The sequence below is a fragment of the Myotis myotis genome, unplaced genomic scaffold, assembly GCF_014108235.1.
Source record: "Myotis myotis isolate mMyoMyo1 unplaced genomic scaffold, mMyoMyo1.p scaffold_m19_p_13, whole genome shotgun sequence".
Lineage (NCBI taxonomy): Eukaryota > Metazoa > Chordata > Mammalia > Chiroptera > Vespertilionidae > Myotis > Myotis myotis.
In genome coordinates this window covers 45,382,660-45,399,123 of record NW_023416317.1, presented here as the reverse complement: position 1 = coordinate 45,399,123, position 16,464 = coordinate 45,382,660, and the positions used below count along the sequence as shown (strand labels likewise).

The 16,464-nt window shown below is 48.9% G+C and overlaps 1 protein-coding gene across 8 annotated transcripts in view; it reads left to right on the top strand.

Moving 5' to 3' along the window:
• OSBPL10 (oxysterol binding protein like 10) overlaps positions 1 to 16,464 on the top strand; it is a 287,316-nt gene that overhangs the window by 198,865 nt on the left and 71,987 nt on the right. For 6 of the 8 annotated variants that reach the window (XM_036332842.1, XM_036332840.1, XM_036332838.1 and 3 more), the window contains 5 exons: positions 1,034 to 1,511; positions 5,677 to 5,863; positions 7,343 to 7,525; positions 11,134 to 11,287; positions 13,869 to 15,143. In XM_036332842.1, the coding sequence (XP_036188735.1) occupies positions 1,034 to 1,511; positions 5,677 to 5,863; positions 7,343 to 7,525; positions 11,134 to 11,287; positions 13,869 to 13,913 (1,047 nt within the window). In that variant the 3' untranslated portion in view covers positions 13,914 to 15,143. Of the gene's footprint in view, positions 1 to 1,033; positions 1,512 to 5,676; positions 5,864 to 7,342; positions 7,526 to 11,133; positions 11,288 to 13,868; positions 15,144 to 16,464 lie in introns of those variants that run through there. The other 2 variants (XR_004971601.1, XR_004971602.1) reach the window with 1 other exon arrangement.

The window sequence follows — 16,464 nt, the reverse complement described above, 5'->3', positions numbered from 1 at the left end:
AAAAAGAGCTGTGTCATGCGGCTGCGAGGGAGGAATTGCGATACCCAGTAACTTAGTCATTTCGACATCGCTGTCGAGTGATGAGAAACAGGCTCTCTCTCCTTTGCATATCAGCAGGAGTCGTGAGTTACCTGCTCTCCAGCCCAGTTTCGGAACACCCTTCATTTGCTTTAAGTGACCTAATGGCTGGGTTACAGGCACTTGGGTTATATGGCACCTGAGTGACCACTTGGATCCACTTTGTGTCAACGAGGAGTTTCTTTGTCCCATGCCTGTCGGAGCCGCTCAGATTTCTACTTCCCTGCAGCATGGGCAATAGCAAACCTGGGTACCCCTATGCCGGCCCATTGGCCAGAAGACTCTGAGTGCCAGCCTACTTGTTTGTAACTTATGCTCATTTCTTCTGGCCCTAGTGGCCCCTCTTCTCCGTGGAAGCTCTGTGGACTTTTGCCTGGTATTGGCCCTGCCTCCTAGAGCCCCAGGCCAGGGGCTTCCACCCTCCTACTCTGCCTGCGTCTCGTTGGGGTTTACGGGCTCCTTTTTTAACAGAAATCCCCAAAGAGACACTCTCACTGATGGTGGGTCCTGGTCTACCTGGACCCCCTTTGACCACCAGCAAACCCCAATGTCCATGTTTGTGGGAACACACTGGGTATCCTCCTGGCTGTGCCTGATTGAGGAAGAACATGAGAAAGCCCTTCCAAGCTGTTTTCTTCACACCAGGTAATGAGTGAAAGGGGACCGTGTGGTCAGAGTGGCAGCAGTGGAGAGACAGGGGGCCATTGTTTTAGCCCAGAGGAGCCAAGAAGAAAATCACTCAGATCATCAGAGTTAGGTCGGCGTTGATTCGCCGCTGCAGCTACTTCAGTTTCTTCCGTACCATTTGTCATTTGTGTACAAATCGAAAAACACTGGCCCCTGGCTTGAGTCCCTGTGACTTTGCTTGATGGGTGGCAGCCTTCATGGTTTTTCTTTCCACTCTTCCACGTCACCGCCAGGACTCCTGTCTGACTGTGTCTCCTTCCAAATGCAGGTGGTGCTCCCCACCTTCATTCTGGAGAAGCGATCTTTGCTGGAGATGTACGCGGACTTCATGGCGCACCCGGACCTGCTGCTGGCCGTCACTGCGGGAGCCACACCGGAGGAGAGAGTCATCTGCTTTGTGGAGTATTATCTCACCGCCTTCCACGAGGGCCGCAAGGGGGCCTTGGCCAAGAAGCCTTACAACCCTATCATCGGCGAGACATTTCACTGCTCCTGGGAGGTCCCCAGGGACAGGGTCAAGCCAAAGAGGACTGCCCCCCACTCTCCTCCCAGCCAAGAACACCTGATTGCCGAGGAGCCTGCGGAAAGCTACAAGCTACGGTTTGTGGCCGAGCAGGTATCCCATCACCCACCCATTTCCTGCTTCTACTGTGAGTGCAAGGAGAAGAGACTGTGTATCAACACTCACGTATGGACCAAAAGCAAGTTCATGGGCATGTCCGTGGGGGTCTCTATGATAGGAGAAGGTAAGCCATGTCCCATGTTGGATGCAGTTTTGACTCTTCCACAGTGATGTTTGCATACCTGATAGATGATGGATGATTTTGTTTGTGGACTTCCTTGTTTTTGTTTTGTTTTGGAATTGGGGGTGAGTGAGTAGGTGGGTGAGTGTGTGGGTGGGAAAGAGGGAAGGGTTTTGTTATTTTGGGACCAGATCCTGATAATTTCCCAATGGGGCCAAGGTGATAGACTAAACGGGATGTAACTATTTGCCTAACCGGCTGCCCCCCTGGATCTTCACATGCTATATGCATGTGTGTAGTGGCCTTACATAGGCTTTATTTTCAGCTTTGCATGAATATTAGAGTTGGCTCCAAATCCGTGAAACACATTTGTATTCATTCTCACCGGAGTTCTGGCTCACAGACAATGAGGATGACAGTGCTACCTATTCACAATCTGCTCATAAAAATTCCCCGTCGAAGCTCTGGCCTCAGAGCTGCGGGTTCTGAAGCAAGCAGCACGCAGTGTAATCGCACCCCTCCTGGGTAGAGTTTCTCGTTTAGCAAATAGCTGTGAAGGAAGTCGATGCGTTGTTTGAAGAAACCTGTAATAATCCTTGTGAAATTCAAGCCTCTGTGTTAGCAGCTCTTTACCTTCTTTTGAGTCTCAAATTCTTTTGAGACTGAAGGATATAGACTCACTTCCCAGAAAGAAAAAAACAAACAAACACCCAAACTCAAAACTTGGCTTTCAGTTCAGGGCGTTTATGGCTCCTTGAAAGCCCTTCTGAAACCCCGTGAGATAAGAACACCTTCCATTCACTTCGCACATTTTCACTGAGCACCTACTAGCAGTCAGACCTGGTCCTCGGAGCTGTGGATACTTGCGTGAACAAAACAATCCTTAAAAAGCATCTCTGTCCTCATGAGGCTTCTGTCCTATTCTACAAGGGAAACACAGTTATGTGCGTTGTGTTGGAAGGTAAATGCTTTGGAGAAAAAGGAAGCAGAGAGGGGAGCTGGGAGTGGTGCGGGGAAAGCAAGAGAGCTTTAGCATGGGTGGCGGCTGAGAAGGCCTCACAGGAAGGTGACATGTAGGCCAAGACCTACAGGGGGTGATAAAGGACAAGCCAGAAGGAGAAATCAGAATTGGAGAAGGTCCGGGAGTCACAGGCGGCCCAGGAATGTAGAAGGGGCGGTGGGCAGCAGGTGATGACCAGGGGAGGGGGTGGCCGGCCGGAGGACCTTAGGGTCCCTCGAGGGCCACAGCAGGCCTGTTTCCCTGGAGCTGACAAGATAAACTGATTCCAGGTGTTTCTGGAGGAGGAAGGGCAGAGGCCGGGTCTTTCATCTCTGGCCTCTCTTCTGATCCCAGTGACACGTTCCCCAACTCGGCCTCCTCCTTGGAACCACGGCAGGGAGCGGCCCCGGTGCAGCACCGTTTGGGTGAGGGCCACGCGGCAGGTCCCAGCCGGCATGTGTCGGCCCAGGCCCGGGACCCGGCAGTGCTCTGAGCAGGGAGCTCGGGTTCGAACACCTCAGGCCGCTCTTACTGGTGAAAACAGGGAGGACAGTGCAGGAAGAAGACTGCTCAGGGCCCCGGGGGGGAGGGTGATGTTCGCACTGATTTGTACACTTGCATCTGTAAGAAGAGGTCAGAGTGGCGTGAATCTCGATGTTGACTTCTCTGGGGCTCTGTGTTTCCGTCGGTTGGCAAAGGCCCACCCAGTACCCCAAGGTCTGTACTGGTGAAGTCTTCCCCTTTGTTTCAGAACAGAACTGGGGACCTGGGAGATTCATTTCATTCTGTTTAATTTTATTACGTGTCCCCAAATTCCCACATACTATACCATGTGAAGGAGAGATGTTTGTGTGCTAGAGAAGGAAAGCGTTGAGGCAGTTCCCACCTTCAGTTTATGCTGAAGCCCATGGGAGTGGGAGATGGCTGCACCTTCTACAGATACTGCTCCCCCCTTTCTGTGACTGATTGATTGCTTTATCTTTTCATTGATTGAATGACTATTAAAATGTCATGTGGAATAACGCATCCAGCCATTAAGTTTTATTAGTATAGTAGAATAATCTTTCTTTGTTGTTAGTCCTCAACTGAGGATATTTTTCCCATTGCTTTTTTCCCCCCCAGAGAGTGGGAGGGAGAGAATAGGAGAGAGAGAGAGACAGACAGACAGACAGACAGACATGGATTGGTTGCCTCCTTCCTTCATGTTAATTAAATGTGCCAGCTTGTAACACGTGATCTTATTTCCCCACAACAAAATACTCCGAAGCAAGCGGTTCTTTTGACTGAGTCTGAAGTACCATTTTACCAACCCACTCATTTTAAAATTTAGAAATCAGATGGATCCCCTTGCAATTTTGTGTGCAAATACATGGACTTATCTCTTAACTGCTTGCCTTAGGCTGAGGCGTATTTAGCTACAATAAAATGCCATTATAAGGAGCTTCATTCTGCCTTGGATTCGCTTCGGTTGCAGCTCAGAGTCTGTCCCCCACCCCCATTGTCCTCAGCTCTGGCACTGCGACCCCTAATTGAGACACTGTGCAGTCACCCCATGTGCTTTGTCCACTACTCATCACCCCCCCTCCCCCCCCTCCCGCCTTCTGGGAGCAGAGGCCCATTCAGCTGCTCCTGCAACCCACCTGCCCCTAAAACACTAGGACAAGCGCTGAGTAAATGGCACAACCTCTTGAGTCTGTGGGAAAGGCAGTCAGTCCTGGCAAGCGCAGTGGCACCTTGGCCCGGTGCTGAGTATGGCTGCTGCCGCTGCTGCATCCCAGGTCCCCAGAATTCCCTTCCCTCTGTGACTCTGTGCTTTTCCAGAAAAATGTTCTATCAGAATATTTGGGTTCCTCAGGTTGAGATCGGGAATGAAATTATTTAAAGTTTTAATGCCTGGCCTTGTGTTGATTGATAAATCCGTTTGTGGGATTTAAGACTCACCTCCACAGGGGCAGATTGATGCTTTGGCATTTTTCAGTTTCTCCCGGCTCACAGGCTAATGAAAGAGGTGCTTTCCTTGGGCTCCCATCTGTACGCCTGGTGTTAATATGGTCTTTTATTCCTGCTAGGGGCAGGTATTCTTTTTAATGCAACCCTAAAAATATGAGTTCACGTTGAGCAGGCATCCTTGCAGGTTATTTAATAAGTGAGCGCACATTCACGGATTTCAGCACAGAGCCCAAGGAATGTGGTCTCGCTAATGCCTTCCGTGCAGCTTGGCTCAGGGGCTCACTGATGTCAGGGGACTTGAGGGAAGTGCCACTTGGTTTGGGAGAGGTTTTTCTAAAGATGAGCGCCAGGAGGGTGCCTCCCACCGCTCCCGCACCCCCCCCCCCCCCCCCCCCCCCCCCCCCCCCCCCCCGCATGCATCCCCCTCTTTATTCCCAAATGGAAATCCCACTGTTAAGAATTCGCCCATTGAGAGCTGCTTTAGAGAGGGAGGCGGGCTTAGGATGTAAACCCCCGCAGGATCCCAGTGGTGTGTCAGGCTGTGTGCTTAGAGCTGAGGTTTAGAATCGCCTTCCCATCCTAAACCACAGCCCAGGAAGGCACTGGGGCGCAGAGAAGTTAAGATCTTGCTCTCAGGATAATGGCAGAACTCTTTAACATGCTTTTTTGAAGTTTAAAACATAAGGTCTGGCCCCTCCTGGCCTGGCCAGCCTCCACGCTGTACACACCATCTCCCTTTGTGCTCAGGCCCTTTTCTCAGCCCTTCACGCTCACCGCCTGGCCTTGGCACAGGCTCTTCCCACTGCCTGGAATCCTCCCCCCTCTTGCCTACTCAGCTCCTACCCAGCTCACTTGTCCTTCCTCGGGGACACCTCCCCTCCAGGTCACTTCCCAGCGGAGGCCTCCATGGCCCGGCACCTCTCCCTCCCACCTTCATCACAGTTACAGTTTGGGGTTTGCTTGGTAACTGGTCAGTGCCCACCTTTCTGGTCTGTCCTTGAGGACAGACAGGGGTCTGCCTTATTCACTGTTGTATTCTCGGTGCCTGGCCCACAGTGGGGCGCACAAGACAAATGCCTGCAGATGAGCAGCCAGCCTTGGCAGAGGGGGGAGATCAGTGCCCTTGGCAGGCAGCTGCTTGGTCTCTCCCGTGCCTCCCGATCCCCAGCTGCCCCTCTCACATCTGTGTGCCTGACGTCTCCTCCTCTCTCCCCGGAGGTGTGCTGCGGCTCCTGGAGCACGGGGAGGAGTACGTGTTCACCCTGCCTAGTGCCTACGCCCGCTCCATCCTCACCATCCCCTGGGTGGAGCTCGGAGGAAAAGTCAGCATCAACTGTGCCAAGACCGGGTACTCGGCAACCGTGATATTCCACACGAAGCCTTTCTACGGAGGGAAAGTCCACAGGTAGGCGGCGCGGGGAGGTTCCGTCTCTGTCTTATCACGAGGCCCAGGGGTCCATTTCTCCACCAGAAATTGGGTTCCCGCCATTGGATGCATTGAACGTCAAGATAAAGTTAACATCTTTTTCCAAAAGAGGTGCTGCTTTGTTTCCCCCTCCCATGGCAGGTTGTTTTTTTTTGGTTTTTTTAAACCCTTCTCAAGTAAACTTAACGGTGAAATCATTTGGGGATGTATTAGCAAACACACACCAGAGAAAAAAGACACTTCCCTTTGTTACAGTAAACTCACCCTCCGGATGCCGCAGCCTGTTTCTCTATCTGAAGCAATTTGATCTGTGAACCCAGACTCTGCCCGGGAGCACCCCATTCATGTTAAATTGGCTTCTTTAAGTCTCCCGAACCCCGTATCCTCTGTGAGATCTTTGCTTTAGGAGCTGGGGAAGCCCAAGCCTAAGAAATGGAAGGTGAGGTCTGCTGCTTGCAGAAGCACAGCGTTGTTTTTATTGCTCCAGTTATAAAAATCCCTCCTTCAGGCAGATCCGTATACAAACAGGCTCCCGTCCCTGCCCTTTTTTGGGGAAAGTGTTCTGTGTGATGTCACAGTGTCTGTCGCGGGGGAAGTGGGCGCCCTCAGTGGCCGTTTTGGAGCCAGATGCCCGGTCTCGCAGGGTGACCACGTGCTCTGCTCCCCAGCTCCACCTCCTATCAAGTTGGCAGCTTGAAATCAGAGGCGGTGGGGCCCCACGGAAATTGGCAAACGTAACAGATCCGTTGTTTTCCCTCCTGGACAGCCATTGCTAAACCTTTACCAGCACACCCCTAATGCCTTTCCGCTGTGCGTGGCCTGGACGTCTCCTGATGTGGCCACCTGGGAACCTTGGCCGTGTTCAGGCTCAGGCAGAGAGCTTCCAAGCCTGGGTTTGAAAGCTCAAATTCAACCTGAGTTGGGCTGTTAGGAAGAGAGGAGCTGGCCTCCTACACTTGGCTGCCTGGAGCAGGACTCCCCATTTCTCGCGTGTTCCTCTGACTGTGCAGCAAGTTCCCAGGTAGAGAGGGAGCTGGGATCTGCTTTCACCCAGAGCTGGAACCTGGAGCCCCCTCAGGCCAGGCAGGTGAAGCGAGAGGTCACAGACCTGCACACAGTGCTTTTAGAGCCCGCGGAAGGTTTCTGTGAGCAGGAGAAGGTATCCATGCAAGGCCAACCACAAGGATAGTGTTGCTCAGCTTTCATTAGATTAGCCTATTAACTGATCTGTATACTTGATTCATCTCTCACCAGTTTTTCCATCAGTGCCTTCGTTTTGTGTTCAGGGACATTAGATCCCATATTATAAGCTAGACTTGGAGCAAAACACTAAAAAAACGATTCCTCTCCATGCCACCCCATTAAAAAAAGAATCTCCCAATGTGAGTCCTCCTTTTCCAGTCTCTGTTTTTTTATAATGTCGCAAAGCGTGTTCCTTTGATTCCTTCCTTCATTCAGGGTCACGGCAGAAGTGAAGCACAACCCAACCAACACCATTGTTTGTAAAGTCCACGGGGAATGGAACGGCACCTTAGAGTTCACCTACAACAACGGAGAAACCAAAGTCGTGGACACGACCACGTTGCCAGTGTGCCCTAAGAAGATCAGACCTCTGGAGAAGCAGGGGCCCATGGAGTCCAGGTGGGCATCAGGCTGTTTCTCTCCAGCTGTTTCCCTCCGCGCTCGACCCAGGGGACAGAGAGGAAGCCTTAGAAAGCTCAGCAAACGGAACAGGCCGGGAATCCTGCTCTGACTTGAGATATTTGGATTTCCCACTGTGTGTCATTGAGCAATAGAGCCTTTGAATCTTTCAGTAGGGGGTGGAGGGTGTAGAGTGTCTGCCGCAGACTTTTAATGCCTGTTCCCAAAGAGTTTGTCAACTCAGCTGGCCTGTTGCTTCATTACAAAGTTAAACACAGGGAGCTGCTAGTAATCAAAGAACTGTGCAGTGAAGCTACGAGGCACTTTTTTCTTTCTTACCAGATTGGCAACATAATTTTTAAAAATTCAGTGCTGACAAGGGTGTGATCAAATTGACGTTCGATGCCCTGTGCTTATAGTATGAATGTGTGAGGTTTGGCTGCATGGATCATTCATTCAGTTTAATCAGTGTTGTATTTCTGGGAATCTATTCTAAGGGACAGTTCTTAAATTCATAAAAAGTTTCAAGCATAAAATTAAATATATATTTATATCCGATATAATAAAGAGGCAATATGCAAATTGACCATCACTCCAACACACAAGATGGCCACCCCCATGTGGACACAAGATGGCCAGCAGGGGAGGGCAGTTAGGGGTAACCAGGCTGGCAGGGGAGGGCAGTTAGGGGTAACCAGGCCGGCAGGGGAGGGCAGTTAGGGGTGACCAGGCCGGCAGGGGAGGGCAGTTAGGGGCAATCGGGCCAGCAGGGGAGCAGTTAGGCATTGATCAGGCTGGCAGCAGAGTGGTTAGGGGGTGATCAGGCTGGCAGGCAGAAGCGGTTAGGGGCAATCAGGCAGGCAGGCAGGTGAGCAGTTGGGAGCCAGCAGTCCTGGATTATGAGAGGGATGTCCGACTGCCCACTGGGATCGGCCTAAACGGGCAGTTGGACATCCCTCAAGGGGTCCCAGATTGGAGAGGGTGCAGGCTGGGCTAAGGGACATACACACCCCCCCCCGGCACGAATTTCGTGCCCAGGTCTCTAGTATAATATATCTATTTAAAAACCTAAACAAACAAAAGAAAAAGCAACCACCTGCCTGTTTAGCAGGAGGAAACGGCTAAGTAAGAGTATCTGACCAGTTCGCATGTCTGCACTACGGCATGAATATGCTGTGACCCCTTCGAGTAGTGTGTATGCAGGCACACGGGCAGACTTTGCTTGGAATATGCCCATTTGATTTTTCAACCAGGTCAGCAAATGGTGGCCCGGGGCCAAATGTAGCCTGTAGATAATATCTGTAAAATTTTATGGGAACATAGCCATGTTTATTGGTTATGGCTGCTTTCCTGCTACAATGGCAGTTAAGTAGTTGGGACCGAGACCACATGGCCTGCCAAGCCAAGATGTTTACTGTCTGGCCCTTTACAGAAAATATTTGCCTTATCTAAAAGCATATGCTGCTCTTTAGAAATATGAGGTATGATTAAAATGAAATAACAGATGATTCGGTGAAAGGTTTGCCTTTACCAGAAGTTTGTAACCAATGGGAGGTGTGAATTCTGTAAAATTGAGGCGGATGCAACAGTGCGTACAAACCATACGTTGTAACTAAGTTTAATACAACCAGGGCCTCAGTACCTCTGGAACCTCTGCTTTGTTGTAGGATTAGCACGCGCTTTCCCGTTCTTCTGTTTGGGGGCCGTGAAACCTTCTCTGTGTCCAAATGGAGGGCGTGAACTCCCACCCGTTGGCTTTTTTAGCTCAGCTTACCGGGCACTAGTCACAGGACAAGGGACAGACTGCGGGCGGGAAGAAAGCTCCCCCCTTGCCCTGGATGGAGCCTTTCCAGGGTCAGGAACCTTGCGGTTACTACCATGGCATGTCTGTTGTTGCTGGTTTGGCAGTTGAGAACAGAAATCAGCCCTTGTGTTGTTGTTCTAGGGATATGGAGTAGCTTAGCTACTCCTCATCAAGTCCCTTTGCTGCCTCTTTTAGCCAGGGGAATTCAGAATTCAGCCTGGAGTGGGGGTGGGGTCTGGCATGGGAGTGGGACAGAGTGGTGCCACGTCTTTTTGGCTTACGTATGCAGACTTTACTGAAACATGGAGCTGAAGGGCAGGGAAACCGAGTCCAGCCCATCTTGTGTTCCCTAGGAAACAGCCCTGGAAGGTGGTAGAGTATCTGGTCCAGGGGTTCCCTTGCTGTTCAGAACACCTGAGCCTACTACGCAGCAGGTCTGCCAGGCCTTTCCTGCATGGCTGGGCGGGGGCAGTGGTTAGACCAGTTCTCCCAGCTCTCACAATGATGCTGGCCTCTGCAAGCCCCCTTGGAGGGGAGGGAACCACTAGCCATCAGGGAAGAGTGAAGATACTTGCATTTGTCTGCCCACACTCATGCATTTGTTCAGGATGCTGAGTTTGGTCTGAGCAGATGTCCTGCCTTGCCCAGAGCCCCCAGGGCCCTGTGATGCCAGCCACAATCCTGCCTCAGCCACTCGCTGGCCTTTGCCATGAGGCTTTCCTGGACTTTCTGCTTTTCTCACTGACCTGCTCCCACCCTCCCCACCTAAAAGCTCCTCACCTTTCTGCCCTTTCTTTTGAAGTTCAGAGACTTCCCCAGATGAGCCCCCAACTTCTCCCCACCTGTCCCCATCCTAGTAGCGCTATTGGTTGGGTCCCCGTGTCTGGCCAGAGCTTTGTCTAGGGCCAGTTCTTGTCCTACTACCCCTCTCTAGTCCTTGGACGTCTCTGCCTTCTAAACTTGGGGCCACTGTCTTATGAGGCTTTTCATGGGAGGTCCTACTCTTGAGAACACCCCCCTACCAGATGTCCTTATGCCCAGCCCTTCCCCTGGCACCAGATGTGTCAAGGGTGTGGGTGATGAGAAAGACAGTGATATGACCCAGCCCCGCCTCATCCTGATGTGGCTAAGTGAGGAAGTGCATGGGTGATGGTGCCCTGCTCTCCCTCAATTCCTGTCCTTACCCCTTGGAACAGAGTGTATGAATGAGGGGTGGTCCTGGGAAATCCGAGAAAAACTGCACAAGATAGGAGCCAATCTAGGCCACCTTTTACAATGAATGAGTGGGGCAGAGAATTAACTTCCTGTTTAGATGTGGGTGAGATGACAGAGCCTGCAGCAAAGTCAACTCCTCCTTCCCTCCCCCTTCTAACTCCTAATACCGGGTTTCCCTATGGGAAACCAGCCATTGTCCATATATTATCAGCTCGCTGACCTTGGGCAAGTCATTATGTGAACCTATTTTTCCTTCCCTTTAAAATGGGGATGCTAATACAGCGTCTATGTCATTGGGTTACTGTGATGATTAAATTAGTTTATATGTAAATTAGTTTATATGTAAATATGAGGAAATATGGTGAACACCATCTTAGTGTCTGCTTTATTGTTGTAGCAGCAGCATAGCCGGGTAGCCCTGGGTTCAAATCCTTGGTTCTAGCAGTCTTTGAGGCACCTGCCGTGAGCTACCTCTACGGATGGCCTGCCCAGATGTCCTCTTCCCAGCTCTGACCCCTTCTTACGGAGGATGACCCTCCTTGAGCCTGCTGTCCCTGCCTGACCACTTCCTCTCCTCTGTCACCCCCAGGAACCTCTGGCGGGAGGTGACCCGCTACCTGCGGCTGGGGGACATCGATGCCGCCACAGAGCAGAAGCGGCGCCTGGAGGACAAGCAGCGGATGGAGGAGCGGAAGCGAGAGAACCTCCGCACCCCATGGCAGCCCAAGTACTTTATCCAGGAGGTAACTCCACCGCCTGTTTGGGTGCTTGTCCTGAGGGGCAGATGGATTTGTCTGGCTAATGCAGTGGTTTGGATAGACAGAAAGATGGGGCAGGAGAGGTCCTGGGAAGATGTGGGGTAGCTTGGCTCCAGCTTGGGGCGAGGGCGTCCTCTGGGCAGAACCGAGCACCATGTCCCTCTGGCAGCCTCCATCAGAAAAGCCCATCGGGCCGAAACCGGTTTGGCTCAGTGGATAGAGCGTCGGCCTGCGGACTGAGAGGTCCCAGGTTCGATTCCGGTCAAGGGCATGTACCTGGGTTGCGGGCACATCCCCAGTAGGAGATGTGCAGGAGGCAGCTGATCGATGATTCTCTCTCATCGATGTTTCTAACTCTCTCTCTCCCTTCCTCTCTGTAAAAAATCAATAAAATATATTTTTTTTTTTAAAAAAAAAAAGAAAGAAAAAGCCCATCGGCCTGCCAGGGAGGGCAAGGCATGGGATGGCAGACCTGGATGCTGTCCTAGTCATACAAACAGGCCCCTGCTACTTTATCATTAGCTGCAGTGAAGTGCCCTGCTGCCCGCTCCACACCGGGTGAGCTGGGACCTTCATGACTGAGAACTGCTTTCAGAGCTCTGCCTCCTGTGGGCCAGATGGGACAGACATGCTGTACAGGCCGGCCTGAGTCCTGTGCCCGAATGCTGCTGCTGCCACCCAGGAAAGTGACATGTGAAGGCAGAAATAAATCCTTACGAGTGCCCACCCCTGGGCAATGGGCAAGGCACTGTGTGCTCAGTGGAGGCTCTTATGCTCTTGAAATGGTTTGTGGAGCAACTGGGAAGCATTCGAACAGAAGTGGGAGTAACGGGAGCGAGTCAGAGGCCAGTATAAGGCAGGCCCTCAGGAGCCGGCAGCATCCACGAGAAACAGGCTGGGAGGGCTGGGGTAGGCGTGAGTCTGTATCTAAAGAGGGTTGATGATACTTACCTCCAGGTGATCACAAACTGTCCAATTCTTCACAAGTTTTCACATGGTATGAAGGAATTTTTAAAAATGTAAACACTGAGAACCAACTGAAACCTGTCCGGGCTTTCTTTGGCTCAGGTGCTGGTAGGCCTGACCTGCGACAAGGAAGGATTACTGTGTAGGTAGAAGGCCTTGGGTGAGTTAGTAACCGTGAGGCAGACTCCAGGTCAGGAGCAGAAAGTGCCCCTGTGCCCCCGGAGGCAGGGGCTGTGGCTGTGGAGGCAAGACTCCAAAGTTGGATTCTGGCTCAGGCAGAAGGCCTGTTAGAGACTCTGCCTTTATGAGCCTGAGTGGGAATCTTGTCTGGAAACCTTGCCCAGGTGAGATGAATCTGTATTGTTAGTCAGGGTTCCCCAGAGAAACAGAATAGAACCAATAGGAGACATAACTGCACGTAGACTTATTATAAGGAACTGGCTCATGGATTATGGAGGCTGAAAATCCCCAGGATCTGCCATTTGCAAGCTGGAGACCCCAGGGAAGCTGATGGTATAATTTAGTCCAAGTCTGAAGGCCGAGGACCAGGAGCCGATAGTATAAAATCCCTGTCGGGCAGATGAGATGTCCCAACTCAAGGAGGCAGAAAACAAGGCAGATTCCTCCTTCACCCACTTATTTTCTTTTTAGGTTAACGGGTTGGATGATGCTCACCCACAATGGGGAAGGCAATCTCCTTTGCTGAGCTCACTAATCAAATGCTAATCTCATCCAAAAACACTTGACACCCGAAATTGTGTAATCTGGCCACGCATGGCCTGCTAAGTTGACATAATTAACCATCACACAATCCTTTAAGGATCCTTCTGTGAGGTGAATCTGTTCTCTCAGACTAGCTTGTCTGGCTTCTGTGGAAAGATGCACACTCAAAAACAAAATGACAAAAGAAAACATACTGTTCCCTGCTGAGTTTAATAAAAGCCCCCGTGTTTGTAACAGAAGGCTTGAGGATATGTAAAGAATAAAAATCACCCCAAAACCAGAACCGTTACTATTCAGTATATGCCCTTCTAGCCTAGCACCAGGCTGAGTGCACCATCTTGATTCTGGCCATTTCTCACTGGTGTTGGGTTGGTGGTATTTCTAATGTGCGCTGATTTGTGACTATCCTGCTGGTGAGAGCTTTTGTTGGACATTCCCCTCCAGGCTGATGGGCTGTAAATCACTGGTTTGGGCAAATTCCTCACATGCAGGTCTCCGCTTTTCTGTTGTCTGTTCATCCAACACGTACCCACCCCCACCCTGTCCTGCTGTTTAAAAGCGCTCCTCCCTCTCAATCTTCCTTGATATAAACCAACAAAGCCCCCCTCTTTTGTTATTTTTTGCGGGATTTCCTCCTAAAATGCTAACATGCGAAGATCATATGGGCTTTAAGAGCTGAGGAGGGGTAGTGAGACCACCAGCCTGGCACAGCTGAGATGCCAGGAACAAGGCGGATGCACATACTGGTGGTGGTCCCGACAGATGCTAACAGTGCTTTGCATGGTACTAAGCTTCCAACCTACAGAGCCTGGACTCTTGTTCCTCCCCTTTGCCTGCTGAGAGGTCTCCGTGTAACGTCTCCTCCCTTCTCTTACAGGGTGATGGCTGGGTCTACTTCAATCCCCTGTGGAAGGCACACTGACCGGGTGGAGATGCAGAGCCTTCAGGAAGAGCCCCGTTTTTGTAGGAATTAAAGTGGTACAGTATCAAGGTTCTGTTGGTATTCACTGAGACCACTTGATATCATTCAAGAAATGGTACCTGAAAAATTCTATACTGTGAAAAATGTACTCCAAACTCTGCTATAGGATTAAGTTTATTCAACAGCCATTTGGGGCATGTGTGTGTACAGTTGTGAGCTCTTGGCATACTATATGTTCACACACATGCCATTCATTGTATACATGTCTGATTATTACACATGTAAATACTGCACTTACCAAGAGTTAAGTGGGTAATTATGGGCTCCTTTTTATCAATGATTGGCCTTTTCTATTTTTCACTCTGCCAAAAATGTTTTGCACTTACAAAAGTATTCTCACATAGTCAACTCCTGTCAAAAAAAAAAGGGGGTGGGGGGGATTGGCATGGCCCAACTGATAATCCATCTGGTAGAAAATGGCTCATTCCTGTCATTTCAAAATTATTGTGATTCTCACCTCACCCCCCATGGCATTTCACCTGTCCATACTGCAGAAAGATAAATAGCTATTTTCTGCTGAATGGGAGTGGGCAGAAAGCTATTGCAGGTTTATGCCAGAGCCTCTTAGGGTGGAGCACCACTGGGAGAACTCCAGGCCCACCTTGGAATTTGCCTCCCATCTACCTGCCCGAGAAACTCCTGCTCAAAGCACTAGTCATACATTTTTTTAGAAGCTGCTGCTTTTACAGTAGAAAACAAGTCATATGGAGACTTCACTACTTTTATGATGAAAAAAGGGCTTTAGAAGTTAAATATACGCATGCATATAATAAACATGCACAACCACAACCTCAATCTTGTATTTAGTTTGGGGGGAAAAGAATTTCCTGTGGATTTTTTTTTTTTTTTTTTTTAGTGCACCTCTATTATTTGACCCAAACTCTGCAGCAAGAAAACCACTGTGATTCAGTTGAATTTCAGTCCTCAGCCTTTACAAATGAGGTCAAGACACAACTAGAATATAAAGGAAGGAAAAATATAACATTTGATTTTTGCTTACTGCTTCTTTTATTTTTTACGGTACCACTCTGAAGAATATTTATAAAATCCAGTAGCATGAATGCTTCTCTGTAGTAATACTAATTTGTGCCTTTTGTCTGCTTCCTTAAGACCAAATGTTCACACTTTGTAGATATTAGACAAATATATTTCGATTAAATACTATACCTATCTGTGTGTCTTTTATTTTTAGGGATTCAAAAGTTCTGTTGGAATTGATGGCTCTAAATGAGTTCAAGTTTTGTTAATTTGATGTGAACAGCATTCATATTTACATCAAAACAGTATTTCAAACATGAGAAATCTACCAAACATTATGGATATTCCATGACAAGTTTGTAAGAACACTTATCTCATATCTAGTGAATGTTTTATTTTGTGAAAAGTTACTACCAGGCAAAGTAGTAATGTAGGCATATTTAGGTGTACAGTCTTAAAATACCTGGGAGAATAAAGCATTTGGAACTATTTTATTTCTGAGAGGAAAAGCAGGATAAATACAATTTTTAGTCTTCTCATTGAGGATTTTTTTTCTCAAAAGTAATTACTGTGGTGTTTTTAGATTTTCCAGCCTTACTTCAAAGTATAAACTATTTGGTAAGTACAATATAGAGAAGGTTCACTTTTTGGGGTGGGCTCATTGCCTTTTACAAAATTGTGAAATGTACCCCCCTTTTTGACCCCAGGTACCACCACCACCACTACCCTGACTTCTGGAGTAAATCTGAGTCCCTGTTTCAGTTTTTTTAAGAATATATACCCAGATGTGGAAGTGCTGTATCTTATGAAAATTCCATGTTTAATTTTTTGAGGACCCACCATACTGTTTTCCACAGTGACTACACTATATTTTGCATCCCACCAGCAATGCACATGGTTTGAATTTCTCTACATTTTCCCATTTTTCTGCTTTTTGGTTAATAATAATCTTCTCAATGGGTGTAGAGCACTATCTTAACTGTGGTTTTGATTTGCATTTCCCTAATGGTTATGGTGAGCATCTCATGTATGTATTGGCCATTTGTGTATCTTTAGATATATTGTCTAACTTCTTTGCTCATTTTCTAATTGGGTTGTTTTATGTGTTGAGTTGTAAGAGTTCTTTATTCTGGAGAGCAATCTTTTATTGTTTTATAAATATTTTCTCCATTCTTTGGGTTGCCCTTTCACTGTTGGTAGTATGCTTTAATGGACAAAATTTTGTTCAAGTCCAATTTCTCTATTTTTTCTTTTGTAGCTTGTGCTTCTGTTGTGATAGCCAAGAAATCTAATTTTATGGGGCTTCTCCCCTGTTTTCTTCCAAGAGTTTTAGCTCTTATGTTTAGGTTTTTGATCCATTAAAGTTAACTTTTCTATACTAAGTTAGGTAAGAGTTCAACTTTGCACATGGTTATTCTGATTTCTTAGGACCACTTGAAGAAAAACTTTCCTTTCCCCATTGAACACCTGTATCAAATATTATTAGACCACCTATGCAAGGATTTCTTCCTGA